This window comes from Acipenser ruthenus, chromosome 5 (genome assembly GCF_902713425.1).
Source record: "Acipenser ruthenus chromosome 5, fAciRut3.2 maternal haplotype, whole genome shotgun sequence".
Classification (NCBI taxonomy): Eukaryota; Metazoa; Chordata; class Actinopteri; order Acipenseriformes; family Acipenseridae; genus Acipenser; species Acipenser ruthenus.
The window spans coordinates 27187460-27204756 of NC_081193.1; the positions used below are offsets into that span (position 1 = coordinate 27187460).

Sequence of the window (17297 nt, forward strand, 5' to 3'; positions counted from 1 at the left end):
AAAAATACAAATGGGTTTTGAAGATATCTCAAGTGAAAACCTGTTGCTCTTGCATAACCAAATGTTGAAAATAACTATAGTTGTTACATTGATCTAGTTTCTGGTTGCTCCGTCAGCTTGAGCATATTTGATTTGTTTGTATTTATTTTTGGGGTTGCCTTGCCAGTCACCAAGAATGCACACTTGGGTGGGTTAGAATTGTTGCAGTGAGCTGGATGTGTGATGCTAATAAAGGGAAGCGTTTAGACTAGTAAAAATAATGTTGCAAGGAGTGAGAATCTGCTGCGTTAGCATCCAGGGGAAGTGCAGGAAAGAAGGCCCTTTGCTCAGAGTTTTTGTCTAAGTCCCATTTGAGAAGTTCCCTGGAGTGAGGTGCTGTTATATATGCCTACGGCATTGTTTTCTTTAGTTCTTGCCAACCCCTTCGCTTCTGCTCGGGTAAATGGCACTACCAATGGCTACAGTGGTATCAGATAGTGAGGATCAAAAAAGGGAAAAGGGCTTGGTACAGAAAATATAAACTTTTTTTGCTTTAAAACTGCTCAAGCATTGCTGAAGCTGCACCAGAATGCATTTAATAGCCCTCGGAAGGTTTGAAAACCACATCACGTCATTAAACTCTGATGCTGCACTTGGGGTGAAAATGCAAACAACTATATGTGTGTTTTCATTATCAGGGCAGCAGAGTGGCCTGATATACTGTACAGAATGCCACGTGTTTCCAGACGGTCTTTGGAACAAACCTGTAGTTTCAGCAGGATAACATCTTTTAGAGAGTGATTCTGCCTCCTTTTCCTCCTGCAGGCACACATTCTCTCAACTTCCCCAGTCACAACCACGTCAATCAGAGTGTGTACAGTATCTTTCATTCATATACCGATCGTGCCAGCATAAGGCTGACTATTTCTATTATATACGTGCATATATATATATATATATATATATATATATATATATAAATTTTGATTATAATGTACATTTTTCTTTTTTTATGATCTGTAGAAAGAAACTACCTAAAATACTGGAATACTACATTTACTCATTAGCTCTCAAACCTTGCTGTTGAATGAATAGGGCTTTTTTTTTGAAAAAAATGTCAGTTTTAATTGCTATGTAATGCATTTATCCTGTATTTACTTTATTACTAATGCTTTTGGACATCTTCTCAGTTCAGTAGAGTAGTCTCATCCAAGACCATTTTAATGAAATGTAATGTGCATTTTCAATCTGAGGAAGTGTTATATATTGTTTGAAAAAAAAAAAGTGGCTTGTTTATAATCTACAGAATTGTCTTGCCTCTCTGACTCATTTACCCCCCCCCCCCCCCCCCACACACACACACATTCAGTTTTAGAGCACGTTAAGCCTTTTGAAATAACATTTAAGCTGTACCCAGTAGGGGGTATTCCTTTCCTTTTAAAATTGTCACTAATTTTGGCCATTAAGACGTCCACAGAGCATACATCCCTTTTTTAGTAGCTTAACTGTGCAAAACAAAAATCTGTTGATTTTAGGAACATTATTTCACATCAGACTAGAAGAGTGTAGTGATAGTTTGAGGATATTTTTATTTGTATTTGTTTTTTTAACAATGACTGGAATTCACGTCTGTTGGTCCAGTGCCCTACTCTAAAGGGGAAAAAGAAACCAGAAAAAAATTAAACCAGAAAAAACAAAAAACTGTACATACTGTAGGTGCCCTTAAATAAATAAACACTCTGAATTAATAATGTGTTGTTTTTTCATTTTGAAGAACTGTATGAAACACCTAATATAAGTAAACCCAACCACACAAACACATCACAAAAGATTCCAAAGTTGTCTAATATAAAACAATACAAGCTCACTAGCATTGTTAGAAAAAATGGTAAAGTACTTATATTTTTGTTACATTATTTAATACCAGTACTGTATTTACAACAAAATGAACTTTGTTATTTACATGTTGTTGATAAGTGTTCTTATCAACTGATTGAATTGTGTGCCAAGTTCCCCCTCTCAAACAAAACATTTTTGTTCTAATTCAACTGATTTATTAGTAAAATCCTAATATAAAACGTATGAGCCAGATTCACAAAACTTTAAGGAATATTTTGCAAACAAGGCCTATTTTAATCAATTAAGCAATCAATTCATTAAACATTTTACAACTCTTTCAGAGAGGGTTTATGTTCATGTATTCTCACTGTTTACCTGAGAGAATGTTTATAAACACTCTTCAAAGAAACAGTCTGAAGAGAGCCCTGGGTATACTTGGCTAGAGTGTTTGGAGGCCCATGGGTATACCTGGCTACAGTGTTTGAAATGCACTCCTTACTTTACAGTTATCTGAAACTCATATATTGTATTCAGTTAGAAAGCAAACATAATTTTTATTCCCATTTTATTCCCACGCTGAAGATTTATATAAAATGCATACATGAACACTACAAATGTATGCTATTCATAGTAACATCCAATTAAAACAGAATAAAAATACTAAAGGGTTTGTTAGCTTACCTGCACGCACACACACACACCCATCCATGCACGCACGCGCACACACATTATAATGTACTCTGTTACAGTTCTGCTGTTTAGCCATTTACTGTATTAAGAATTACAGTACAATATTAGTTGCTTCAGTGAAATGTCTATAATGAAGCAATTACCTATCTTCCAATTACAAATGGAGACATGCACAGAGCTAATTGTAACTGTGGGTATATTTACCATACCAGTACTTTATATAATTTATTTCTGCAAAAGGCAATATAGTTTTCTAAATAATAATAATAATAATAATAATAATAATAATAATAATTAATAATAAAGAGAATACAAGTGAAATTGTTATGCCTGAGCGCTCTTGTATACTGTATACAGTATAAATAGCCCAGCAGCAATGTGACAAAAAAGCAAAAAAATCTAATAAGCATGATAATGCAAAGCTGTGATATGACACCAGATGCAGCAAGTCGAGTCATATGACAAGCAAAACCTCTGTGCTAAAAGTAGATCACATTGACCTATATCTACTGTGCAGTAAAACAAAACCAAAAAGTGTTGCATGTGTGGATGGAGTGGCTCCTCTACATTATCCGCATATTATTACACTTTCATTAAACCAAGTTTTATCACAATTGGGTAAGCCTTCTTCTATGTAAGTAAACATGTAACTATGATGTACAATACTCAGCCTATGAGGGGACAATAAACAGGTAGCTGTTATACTATTCGAAATATGACACTATTTGCTGTAAAATATTTATTATTTAGTTAAGTTGTCACAGAATTCAATAATTAATCTAAATGGTTAGCCCGATCAGAAATGTTTCTAGAGGGAGGTCTGTTTCTGACAATTTGATGCAGCTTCCTAGAATAACTTGCTTTTTAATTGTTTTTTTTCTTCTTCTACTACTATCGCCAGGGGACGCCAAAGGAAACTACTTTGTGTCCATCTTAGATGAGCTGTTTTGCTCCAGTTCCTATTAGAATAGTTATAACCATTATTGTTTTTACCAAAAAGGTTAATGCCCTGAAATTAAATTGGCTGTTGATCTTCACTGTAGTTTTACTTAATGTGCCCCACTGAGGACAATATAGGAAAGACAGCATGATATGTATTGTTTCAGTCCATGGCAAGACATAATTCAGTGCCCCTACCGTAGCACGTGCATACATATGCCAGTCAGTACAAGACAAGGCAAACAATGCTAAGAGTTAGTAACAACCAGTTAGTAACAAGCCTTTTTGTGATATGACCAAAAAACTTCATTTTCTAACAGTTTATGTAGCTTGTACCTTCATGTTTAATATAATGAGATTATTTTGATGTGCTTTGACTGATATTACAAAAACAAAAAAAAAAAGGTGAACTTGCATTGAACTCATTCAAATTTCATAAGACTAATTTGGCCTTCAAATTAATATACCGTCTTGTTATAAAATGTGTATTTTTAAAGTGTTATTTGATGTTTGGTTTTTACTGATAACAGTAAGTTTAACTGCCGGAAAGAGTATTGATGAAGAATATATTTTCACAGTGGTAAATTTAGACTATTTTGCCTTAGCATTAAATCATTGCATTGTCATTGTAGTGTCACTGCATTGCTATTGCAAATGACATGGTAAAGGTACTCTCCAAGGGCCACCTACTGTAATGAATCCTAGGTTTAGCACTCTGCAGAAGGTTGGTTTAGTTAATGATTCTTCCACATCATGGATTCACATTGGATGATGAGGAATCACTTTTTATGCTGTTCTCTTTCTTTAGCTGTGTGGTATTGTGCTTGAAGAAAAATAATGGCGTTGTGAAGGATCTTATTGAAATGATAATATTTGCTCTCAGGCTGTATCATGTCCTCCTCATATAACGGGTCTTGAGTAGATATATATTTTTCTCTAAAACCAACACTACTGACGGATCCAGTAATATATTATTTTTCTATTAGATAGAGGTCACCTTTCCACTATTTGATTGATGCTATAGTTGTGGAAGATAAACATTTATTGCACATGGCAAAGTCACCATCACAAATCACAATGAAAAAAAGCTTAATAAATCTCAATACTTTATCAGCTGGGTATTGTGGCTGTATATTTTTTGTTTTGTTTGCAGCTTGCATTTACGTATTATAAAATTGACAATTTACACAGGCGGGGGAAGATGAGTGCATCTATTTTCAATATAAAAAGATGTCAGGAATGGAAGAGATTTAAATAAGAAAAGTTTCCAGGCCAACAATCCACTGATGCATGTTTTATTAATTAGAGGTGTTTGATCATAAGAGGAAGCTGATTAGAGTTCTTCGAAAAGGGGATATCATGAGCACATGCTGACAGAGAGAATTCTGTTTAAAATACATAGAAAGCACTTTTCTGTGTTTTCCATAAAAAGAAAATAAAAAAAGAAAGTATAAACAACTTATTATAATTTCCTCTAGTTTTAATGTGTCAGTTTTATGGAAGTTACACTTTGAAAGAGCTCCGAGCAACACAAAATTCAAAACAGCACAATGCCATAACTGACAAAAATATGAACTTTGGTACATTAGCCATAAAAAAAACTATATGTTACATAAAAACCTTAAAGGCAGGAGTTCACTAAAACTGTTGTGTTTTTTTTTTTTCCTCTAATAAATTTGAAGCGTAGAAAACAAAAATTGATGTAAATGTCATCTGAAACTAAATGCTAGGGCTAAATTTCACTATATTATGAACGCTTTAGTTTTCTTTTAAAAATCACATTCTTTAGAGATTGAAAGTCACTTCAGAAAAATGCACAGGTTGTATACCTGCCATTTGTTGTAATATGTCCTAAAAGGATCATGGGTATATTTCTTGTTTCAACATCAAAGCTCAGCATTGTAAGGTGTAAAGTGTAGTGTGGGATGATTGACTGTTAGGCTCACCTTCTGGACCAATAGGAGCCGCCCTCTTTTGAGGTGCGATCTCTGACGTCGGTCAGAGGTCACCAAGGCCGGGTGATGGAGGACCACCGACCCCCAGAAGGGAGATACAGTTGCAAAGGAGGCAATGGTAAGGTGGAGGAGAAAGGCTTGCAGAACAAGTATTGGAAGGTGAGTCTGGACTATATAGGTTGAGAGACCAATAGGATTAGCGTAGCGAGCTGAGCCTCGCTACTAGAACTACGGCAAGCCTCTATGAAAAAGAGGTTGGTTGGATCCTGGGCTCATGCTGTACGTATCTTGCCAACAACAATTAAAATACTTCATTTTCAACTACCACAGAGTATAAACAGTTTTGGCTTTTCATTTTGTTTACAGTTTATATACAGTAGAACCTAATTTATCCACTCGTTCATCCGCGACTTCAATTATCCGCGGCTCCCTGACGAGTTTTATCTGTGAAATACAATATAGACTTAATGCCTGCGGTCTTGGTATGAACAGCAGAAGGATTCTGTAAAATCAGTTCTCCTGAGGCAGTTACTTATTGAAGCCCAGCAAACATAATTTGCCTCACTGAAACAAAAGACTATGATGGACTTTATCACGGTTCAAAAGAACGACTTGCAGCAGTAAATTGTTTAAAAAAGCTGGTACTTATTTAGTTAATGTAAGATGAGTTTAAATTACACAGCAGGGTTGTTTATTTAGTTTTAAAGTAAAAACAAATGCAATAGAAATGCATTTTCTGTTTGAAATCCCAGAAAACTGGCAACACTTAGCTACCATTATTTAATATTAATGTGTGGAATAAATTACTGATAATGCCTTGTGATATTTCTAGCTGTTAGCCACACGACTTAGTTTACAGGAAAACTGTGAGCTCTGATGGGCTTACTAGCTTATTCCCGTCATAAAATGTCTTATGATCTTGTAACTTTGTAGTATTTGTTTTGTAACAGAAAAAGCTAGGGAAACGGGGTTGGAGGTGTATCGCATTTTGAAAAGATTTTGCTAGGAGTATCACTGTCAAAGTAAACTAATTTGAAAACATTCTTCTGTCTTTGTAATATATTGTATTGCATACATCTCCAGTAAACGCTAATTTGGTTTACATTACTAGTTTCTGTATTCTAGTCTGACACCTCATTTATCACACATCTGTGGACCTATGTATCTAGGTAGCTTCCAATGTGTCAGTTTTGTGTTGTGTTGGTCTTTCCTGCTAATTTAACAGAATGTTCTCATAATTATTATTATTTATTAGCTGACGCCCTTATCCAGGGCGACTTACAATTGTTACAAGATATCACATTATTTTTACATAAATTACCCATTTATACAGTTGGGTTTTTACTGGAGCAATCTAGGTAAAGTACCTTGCTCAAGGGTACAGCAGCAGTGTCCCCACCGGGATTTGAACCCACGACCCTCCGGTCAAGAGTCCAGAGCCCTATCCACTACTCCACACTGCTGCCCCATAATTAGGATGTGGCGGCTTAAGACTTAAAGGCAAACTGTTAAGAGGAAAATAAACACAGAAAAATTCAAGGCATACTTATGAGAGTATGAAAATAATGTGCGCGGTAATCGAAAAAAATCTTATGCTTATGCTGGAGCTGGTTTCAGGATTTAATTATGAGATTGATTGATGTCCTTACTTTTCACAGACATCATGTCCATTAATTCTTAGTTTGCCAGGGAATTGACATCAGAGCAGGGCCTAATCAATGTTTCAAAATAAATGTTTCCATGAATGGCAAATGCTCCTACAAAAATCCTTCCTCACTTACCCAGGTTTCCAGTCATCAGATAGGAGTTGTGAAAGTCCTTCATCCCCAGCCCCACGATGTGTATGAAATCTTCAATTACCATCATTAGCTCCACTGAACCTGGGTAGATCTGTAAAAAAAAAAAAAAAAAAAAGACAAACTTTAGATGGGGCAGATGAACGGAAAAAAAGTGGCTGGTATTACTTCCAATTGCATTTGAAACTTGTATTACATTCACGTGTTATGGAATTTTAAATGGTTGCCCATTCATGTTAACATTGATTGACCGATAATGCACTGGGTTAAAAAACAAAAAAAAACTCTTTTTGGAAAAAAAAATAACCTTCCAGGTGAAAAGAAACTGGTGAACAATTGCCAATTTCAGTGCATATTCATGGCATTATTCTTAAGCCTTGACTTTTTAAATTAATCAAGTTGTGTTAAAGGGTTGTTCATAACTAAAAAAATGATAATGATAATTCCTGCTAAATTAAAGTGTTCTGTCACTATTATCTGCCCATATAGCCCTTCATTTGTATTTTATAATTAGGGCTTTTACCTAGACTAATTTGTTTTTTTTTTCCTAGACTTTTCTACTCCTCCTTCAAGAATTCAATTGATACCGTTTTTACGGTTTCTCAATCACAACTGAGAAACATGCTAATAGTAAAATTGATTTAATTTGTTTTTTTTTCTTTCTGTGAAACAACTAAATGGGCTTTTAAATCAGCCAAGACTTAATTTTTTCATTTACAAGCAGAAGACGAACAAATTAGATCGTAACATGTTAATAAGCGACTAATCTTTATTAAAGCTATATGAAAAATAAAGTATTTTCTGCTTGACACACTTTATTACAATCACTATGCGTAAATGTATTAACATTAATAAAGATGAGTCACTTCTGCTTTGAAATGAAACAGTAAGACTTACGAGTTAAATGTCCATTTAGTTGTTTCACAGAAAAAAACTTGTAAATTAAATCAATTTTACTATTAACACGTTTTTCCGATGGGAATGAGATACACAAATGGCTTCAATTGAATTCTTAAAGGCGAGTAGAAAAGTTGGGGTAAAACACCAAAAATCAGAAGCCCTATTTATAATTAGGCTTGCTGCTTTTTGTTATTAAAATCGGTAAAGCTTTTTTTTCACCAAAAATAATCATTTTGAAATCCTCTTTAGTTAGTGTAGTTTTTATACTTGCTGTCTGTCCTGTCTCAGTTCCGCTCTGAATGGCTTGGGGTCGCTGTCAGACATCTCAGTGATCCGTTAGTACCGTAGTTTCACTCTGTTCTGACAGATCTCGTTGACTGAAGCAGTGCTAGAATGCTCTCATTTGCCAGCTACAGCGCCTGTCATTCAAAGCGCCTACTTTGAAATGAGCAGGTTAAGGTGTATGTAAGCTTTTACTTTAGGTATAAGAGAAAAACACTTAATGAATATTGTGCACAATATCCTGATCGATGGCTGAAGTCTCCGCGGCAGGATGAAGCGGGCCCGTCTGCCTTGCCTTTCAGTGACTCTGAGTCCAGCTGTGCTAAAGCAGGAGAGGGGGGAGCTCAGACTCAGAATAGTAAGTGCAAGTTATTTCTGTTCAACTATCTAATGTTTTGTTCTGTGCATATTATTTTTACTCGTAAATGTATGCTATAAAAGTCTGTGTAATACACTATGCTGCGTTTTCTACGGTTTGAGACCATTTTTTAATTTGTGTAGGATCTTTATCTACACAAATTTAAAAATTGTCCGCTGTGACCAATTAGAATGTTGGTAACCATGGTTTTGTTGCATGTTGAATATGATAAAGGGGTTTTTGTTTTGTTTAAGCAAAAAGGTCGATTTGACGCATTCTCTGCTTGAATTGAAAAATAAAGATAGAAAAAAAAACGGTACATTCTTTCTAATAAACGTCGATATTAATCACTGATTTGGCAAAACATAAAACTCGAATAGTAGCAAGCCTATTTATAGTCTATATTGCATGCTGAGTTATTCTTTTTCTATTACTGCCCAAGTGTTAAGGGCTTTCTGACTGGTCCTGTGCAAACTGAATTTTGTTCAGTCATGCTATCAAGACATTGAGAAGCTTCAAATTGAAACACCTCCTTACAACTTTCAACAAACACTTTCAACTGTAGCAATTTTAGGTGATAATAGTGAATTCAATGGTACTGAAGTCATATCCATAAGGGTAGGTAAATAAATGAAATGAAAAAATATATATATATATATATATATATATATATATATATATATAAACATACAGTACCTACAATACCTCATTGACTGATGGCATATGACTCCAAGCTCATTTTAATGCTGCACACCTAAACACACAGGTCCAATTTCTGTATGATGCTGGTGATACAGTATCAAGTGACAGCAGACCCACACAAACGTGATAAGCAACATCCCAAATAGGCTGGCATGCAATAACAATAGGTCAGTCACACCATTAACAGCAACATAGCCAGACCAATGTGGAAGACAAATTAAGAAGGTTTCCCACATCTGCCTGACAGATAACATACCACTGCAACAGAATGGCTAACTGCAGTAAGGCAAAACAATGAATAAGAACTGAAAGTCATACATATCACCCACGCTAAAATACTGTACCGTACACTTACAATAGGAGCAGAATGAAAACAAAAATAGAAATGGAAGTGTTTAAACAACAAGTAGTATTTCCTCTTATTTTTTCGAAAATGAATCAATAAAGAAAGCATTGCACTGTGTTTTCCATCAAAAAACAAACAAACAAAAACATAATGGGACAATTTCAATGAACAAAAAGCTGCGGATGACCCAGTGGTTAGTACTTCAGGACTATACTAAACTAGTACGCTAGTTAGCACCAATTGCAAAGAACCAAGAACTTCCAGATAGTCCCCAGGTGCTTATCAAAAATGTTGCCAGTTGCAACAAACTCCAGATGATGACTGCTGCCCCCTAGATGTTCCTGATATACAGTACTAAATTAAACCCTCAAACTTTTTAGACTAAAGCCCCTTGCATACTGGCACTCCTACCCGGGTCACAAACGTACCTGTGTCGTACCCGGGTTAACCCAGGTCCCAGCAACCCACCTCAGGATGTGGGTCTACACGCTTTGACCCGGGCTGAGTGAGACAAAATGCTTGACTGCTGTTTGTGAGCCGATGCAATAACAAACAGCCATGCCTGCGTGAAGGTTTCACTTCCGCAAGGAACATTGCTGTTTATTCTGTTTAGCCCTATTTTTGTTACTTGAGAACACCATGAGCCAAATTGCAGCAGGGATGAAGAAACATTTGCTCCAATTAACATTTGGGCCAACGGTTCTATCCAGAGAAGCTTGGATGGAAGCGTCCATAACAAGCTGCTTCCGGGGCATTGATACCCATATTGTTTACTTGTGTCTGTCACCCAGGTCAACCCTGCTTTATCCAAAGCCATGTAAAATCACATACCCGACCCGCATGACACTGGGTCCTGCCCTGGTAGGTTCTGACCCAAGTAGATCATGCCAGTGTGAAAGGGGCTGCAGCAGAAGAGCTATCGTACTAACAAGTTAAAACGAGAAACCTCATTTAAAGCAGTTTTCTGAAATGAAACCATTAATAAAACCGATATCAAATATATAGAATACAGAATATTTTTCTAACATTTAGTAGTGCTTTCAATTTTGAAATATAAGTGAATTAAACACAATAATGAAAAACTTTTATTAGTCACTCCAAGGTCGCTAAATTGAAATCATGGAGGTGGAAATTGGATATTAAGCTGTCTCCTTTATAAGTGTGCCTCATTGTTCCTGTAACTTGATAGATGCAAAGATGTTAGGCGACTATGATTACGTTTTGTATGCATTGATTTGTAAGCTTTCTGCTTTAGTTTTCTCACTTGCATTTTCTCATTGTGTGACTGTTGCTCTCTTGCTTCCTGATTATGTAGTAATTTATTTTTTAAAATGTGCTTTTTTCCAGATAATTCCAGCATTTTTCTCTCAAACGCAGGAAGAACTCGCTGACGTACAGCACGCCCCCATGCGTCTTGGATCATCCTCCACCCACCTCGCCTCTGGACTACATCTGCCCTACCCCTCTCCCTCTCCGCCCCCTGCCCAACTCATCTATCTCATCCTCCTCAGCCCCCAAGCCCAATGGTCCCTCTTCTGGATCTGAAAATTGGCTTGCCTGCTCAAGAAAAGAAGTGTCACTATCAACATGTGATTCATTTGTAATCTGGTCACTGTTTGGTTGTGATCGTACTGCACTGTTTTGTGCATTATGGAGCAGTACAATTGTTTGATTTTCAGTAAAGGCTTAATTGGTATTACGCCTGCGAAATTTGTTTCTTAAAAGTATAGTTCTTGGTTCTGAAGATGTGTGAGCCCGTTCCCCTTCTGGTACAGATGATAACGCTGTCTCAGTGGATGAGCGGCAGATGGAGGGAAGGTTTCCACCAAGGACTGAGGACACAAAGGAATTGCGCTCCACAGCCTGGCCTCCTCCCCACTCCTGAATCGCCTACAGTAAAGTGTAGAAAAATCTATAGAGAACTCAACCTAAACATTTTACAAAAAATATGCCAATATGTATTATTTACTGATGATTAATGCACCTTATAAACAGCTGAAATTACCATCACATGTTATTTTGATCTATTTAGAGGGTGCACTAAGCATCAGTAAATAGTACTGCAAGGTCTTTTGTATAATATTTGGGTTGTGCTCTTAATTATTATTTTGATAACATGCCAGCATGCTGAGTCTTCCACTACTGGACTGTTTTGTATATAATAAATGTACAATTATAATACATGTAGCTATGAGATGATTATGAAAAATATTTGTTAATATAACATTCTATTTGCATTTAATAATAGCCAATATGCTGACTAAACTGCAATGAACATTACCTGGCATTCCTGGGACAGATTCTTGTGTATCAACCCCAATGCTATCACTATCAATAGTTCCTTCTATTGGGCAAGCAAATTGTGCATAAACGATGTAATTAGGCTGTATATCATGGGGCAAAGGATGGCAAGATGCTCAATTGCTGTTGGCATTGCTCGACAAAATAAAGTTTCTGCTCTGTTGAGTAATTCTGTGCACGACCGCCATGAATACAATGAATATTACACCTTTATATACTTAGATGATTGATTTTATATCTGATTACATTTACAGGTTTGATAAATTCTTGCTCTGATTAATGGTCTTTGTTAATTAAATTACGCAGATAAATACATTTTGTATATACCACGCAAAACTAGTCTTGTTCCTCTGCTGCGTACCAAACCTGAGGATCAGCTGATCCCCAACTTGTTTGTTTTTGCAATTGGAACTAACTTAATGCACAGCTGGGTATGATGCTCAGGAATGTACCATACTAGCTAGTCTGCAACTTAGTACACTTTATGCGCACTAACTCAGAATGTTCATTGCAAATGACCCAACATCTCACACCACAATTATTGTGTTTACAACAGTAGAGACCATTACCAACAGAAAGTAGATCACCATGATCTGACAATTATGCTGATATGATGATGCTTTAGAGTTTGTGGGGATTTCATCTGATTTCAAATGAGCTTTCAGACATGAATTTGAAATCAAATTAAATAATTAACTTATTATTAGCTTGATTCAAAATAAGAGACTATTAAATTCCCAGTGTTCTTTACCACCTTGATCTTGCTGTCTTAAAGTGACTGTAGCTAACCCTTTTTCTTCATTGGTCAGCGCTAAAGGAATTCCCCAGCGCCCAGCTCAAACTCCCTTTAAAATCACAACATGACGGAGACAGGGCAAACCAGGACAAACCTAAAGCACTTGACTTAGCCCTTACGTTTGCGTTTTGCCACATTTCCACAAAATTGGAACTTCCACTAGTTAGAAAGGTTTCAAATGTCCAATTGTGAGAGAAACACGTTATAATAATCATGCATTTTTATTTGAAAATATCTACACTAAGTTAACAAAATCACAGTTTGCAAGTCATACTTTCAGGTAGTGTTGCACTTGCTTGCAGCTCCTTCTCCTGTTGACTGACATGCTTCAACCAAGAAGAGGTGAAATTACCCAGGAAGTGAGAATAAGGCATAGAAACCGAGAACTCTTTACCTATAGTAGGTAGTAGTAAAATTAAAATACATGTTTGCTGTAACAGGTGTTTCTTTTAAAACTGCACATCTGAGACCAATGCACTTAACTAATGGAAGTGCAAAACAGATATGATTTATGGAATTATTTTGTTCTCTACAACTTATTAAAATACTTACTGGACACTGTCACTCAGTATTACATAGACAGATCTGCAGCTTTCACCTCTTTATACTCATTCTATATAGACTTCTATGCAACTCTGAACATTGTTGGCTGTGCTATACTCTCTCATTGAAAAACCTATGTCACATGTACCTACTGACATGTGCTAAAGATTACATCACAATGTGACCAAAAAACGCAATAGAAAACAGTGCTCCTAGACAAAAACTTGTTTAGTAATACTGTATAAGCACTAATATATTTTGGTTCACCAGCAAGGGTACATGAAAGTCACTGCAATAAATTATCAAACTTTTCAGTCAGACCTTACAGTAGCTAAGGAAGGATGGGTTCATGTTAATATACTGTAACCTGGTACATAAGAAATGTGTGTTTTTCATTTGGTTTCAAGTAATATATTTAGGATCAATTTCTTTTGTAAAATATTCGATTTATTTATTTACAATTTTTAAGATGAAAGACCATTAAGAGTTGTTACAGCAGTGAATAAAAATAAATACATCAAAACAAGGAAATCTGCAAAAACATACTGGACATGACAACCCTTAAACCCTGTGATCCCATTACAGGGTTTATTGCAGAAGCATTAAGGACTTTTACAGACAACAGTAGAGACTGTCTGACAGGAAGAAGCGGCAGTATTGGAAATCTAAAAGTCTTTCCTAAATGTAGTCTGTCTGCTGATGAATGAATAAGGTTAAATTAAGTTAACCTTATTAAGTACCAAAGTAAACGCTTACTAGTCCAGTTAGTGCCTTTACAGTTTTTTATGTACACCCCCTTAGTGGTTTAGTCACTGGTCAAGCTTAGATTCAAACAAACCTCCACATTCTAGTCATACTCTAGACCAAACCAACTCCCCTCCTGGTTACATCTTGAACTAGAGATAACTACTAAAAAACTCACCATTGTAACCTGGATAATAGAAGATGCAAGCTAAAAACCACTCGTGAGGATGTCTGTCCATAGAAACTAGACTTGGCCCATAACTAATGTGTTTTACATAGGTCATCATTTGCAAATTATTACTTCACGTCCATACTACCCATAACCACAAATCTTCAGATCCCTGTTAACCCAACCCAATCTTATTCCCTTGGGCAGTTTAACTCTGGTCTTAATGCCTTGAGCAGTTTCGAATAGGGATAAAACAGAATAATTTCTACTAAGTTCAACTTTATCTTACCTGTTGTGCATCTTTCCACTTTTCCCTGTTTTCTTCCTCCAGAAGATTACTGATTATTTGGAAAAAGTTCTGTGGTAGAAAACGAACCATGACAAAGAAACAAATAAATTAGATACACAGATAGGAGTGCTGACTCTTGACCTGCAACACAGAATATACAGCTATGTCCAACAGTTATCCTGAAATTGCAGGATTAATAAAACATTTAAAAAACTATATCAACATAATTTTGATATTTTATTTAACATCATGTAATCAAACAAACTACAGTATTTCATGTTAGATTTCGTGATGTCATTTTCTTTACATTTTTGTTAGTTTTTAGTTAAGTACAGTATATGGAAAACTACAAAGCAGAATGTAATTCAATAGCTTAACGTAACAGCGGGTTTTATTTGACTTTATGAAGCAAAATGTGTTAATTCTATAGGGTGATGCAAAACGTTTGGCATAGCTATACAGTATGTGATTAGTAATACTGCACATACGCTGAGATTGCACAAACTTCACAGCACTGCGAAATGTCCATGGAACTATAGTAATTCTATTCAAATGATCTGAACAGTGACTGATCTAAATACAGCTACTGTTTACTGTAGATCAGTAAAATGGGTCCCTTTGTGTACCAAGATTATGAGAATCAAACATCTAGCAGTACATGTCAGTCTCTTTAGTACATTTCTGAAGAAAACACAAATGTGTACAGTAAAACACCAGGGATCAGTTTATTAGCCAAACTTTCTCATAAGGTCAGATCTACCTTTTTGTTAAGGGGTCTTAAGGTTCTTATTGAGTGCTTATTTACTACTACTGCACCATCAATAATGAATCAGCCCCTGCTGGAGACAAGCCACAAGCTCAAATCCCATCATAATATTTACAATATAATATTACTTTTCACACTTAAGGGCTGCACATTTCTCCACAAATAGCACACATATGAAAAATGAGCATGTGGCACTAACTAGAATTGTCTTGTTACCCTAATGCCCTGTATGTTTAGGCACAGTTGTTTTCTGTAACTTGGCTTTAAATCGATAATTAGTAACTTACTTGTACATCATCAGAAGATGGGACATAACTTGCTCTTTTAAATGTATCAGTAACATTTCTGAGAACTTCCACAGAGGCTAGCAGATCCCCAGCATAAAAGTTTTTTCTCTGGGTTAAATCCAAAAGAGTTTTGGTCACCTGAGACATCCCATCTCCTGCCAAAGTCCTCTGTCCTTTGGCAAGGTGATCTTTAACCTAAAATAACACACACAAAAAAAAAACACTTTAGTAAAGAGTGCCCTCTAGACGAAGTGTGTCCTCTAAAAAATATTGTTGATAGAAACCTTCTTTGTATACCAAGAAGAGCTACCACTCAGATCAGTCAATTACTGTTGTAGTGTAATGACCCTCTGTATCCAAGAGATAACACATTCACATACACGCTTTGAGATCTAAATCTGCATTCATCTAATATAACAAATAGGTTTAAATCTTAATGTTCTTTTAACTACAGTACACATTCAGAGTACTACAGGACGTTGGCAGTACAGGAGGAATTCCTCTATTACAAGTACAACAGTCTTCATATATACAGTGCCTTGTGAAAGTATTCGGCCCCCTTGAACTTTGCGACCTTTTGCCACATTTCAGGCTTCAAACATAAAGATATGAAACTGTAATTTTTTGTGAAGAATCAACAACAAGTGGGACACAATCATGAAGTGGAACGAAATTTATTGGATATTTTAAACTTTTTTAACAAATAAAAAACTGAAAAATTGGGCGTGCAAAATTATTCAGCCCCTTTACTTTCAGTGCAGCAAACTCTCTCCAGAAGTTCAGTGAGGATCTCTGAATGATCCAATGTTGACCTAAATGACTAATGATGATAAATAGAATCCACCTGTGTGTAATCAAGTCTCCGTATAAATGCACCTGCACTGTGATAGTCTCAGAGGTCCGTTTAAAGCGCAGAGAGCATCATGAAGAACAAGGAACACACCAGGCAGATCCGAGATACTGTTGTGGAGAAGTTTAAAGCCGGATTTGGATACAAAAAGATTTCCCAAGCTTTAAACATCCCAAGGAGCACTGTGCAAGCGATAATATTGAAATGGAAGGAGTATCAGACCACTGCAAATCTACCAAGACCTGGCCGTCCCTCTAAACTTTCAGCTCATACAAGGAGAAGACTGATCAGAGATGCAGCCAAGAGGCCCATGAGCACTCTGGATGAACTGCAGAGATCTACAGCTGAGGTGGGAGACTCTGTCCATAGGACAACAATCAGTCGTATACTGCACAAATCTGGCCTTTATGGAAGAGTGGCAAGAAGAAAGCCATTTCTTAAAGATATCCATAAAAAGTGTCGTTTACAGTTTGCCACAAGCCACCTGGGAGACACACCAAACATGTGGAAGAAGGTGCTCTGGTCAGATGAAACCAAAATCGAACTTTTTGGCAACAATGCAAAACGTTATGTTTGGCGTAAAAGCAACACAGCTCATCACCCTGAACACACCATCCCCACTGTCAAACATGGTGGTGGCAGCATCATGGTTTGGGCCTGCTTTTCTTCAGCAGGGACAGGGAAGATGGTTAAAATTGATGGGAAGATGGATGGAGCCAAATACAGGACCATTCTGGAAGAAAACCTGATGGAGTCTGCAAAAGAC

General features: G+C 36.3%; 1 protein-coding gene across 3 annotated transcripts in view; it reads right to left on the reverse strand.

Moving 5' to 3' along the window:
- LOC117402972 (adhesion G protein-coupled receptor B3-like) overlaps positions 1-17297 on the reverse strand; it is a 212880-nt gene that overhangs the window by 74642 nt on the left and 120941 nt on the right. For all 3 annotated transcript variants that reach the window (XM_034004725.3, XM_034004726.3, XM_034004724.3), the window contains 3 exons: positions 15682-15876; positions 14629-14697; positions 7184-7292 (listed from right to left, as the gene is read on the reverse strand). In XM_034004725.3, the coding sequence (XP_033860616.1) occupies positions 7184-7292; positions 14629-14697; positions 15682-15876 (373 nt within the window). The remainder of the gene's footprint in view (positions 1-7183; positions 7293-14628; positions 14698-15681; positions 15877-17297) is intronic.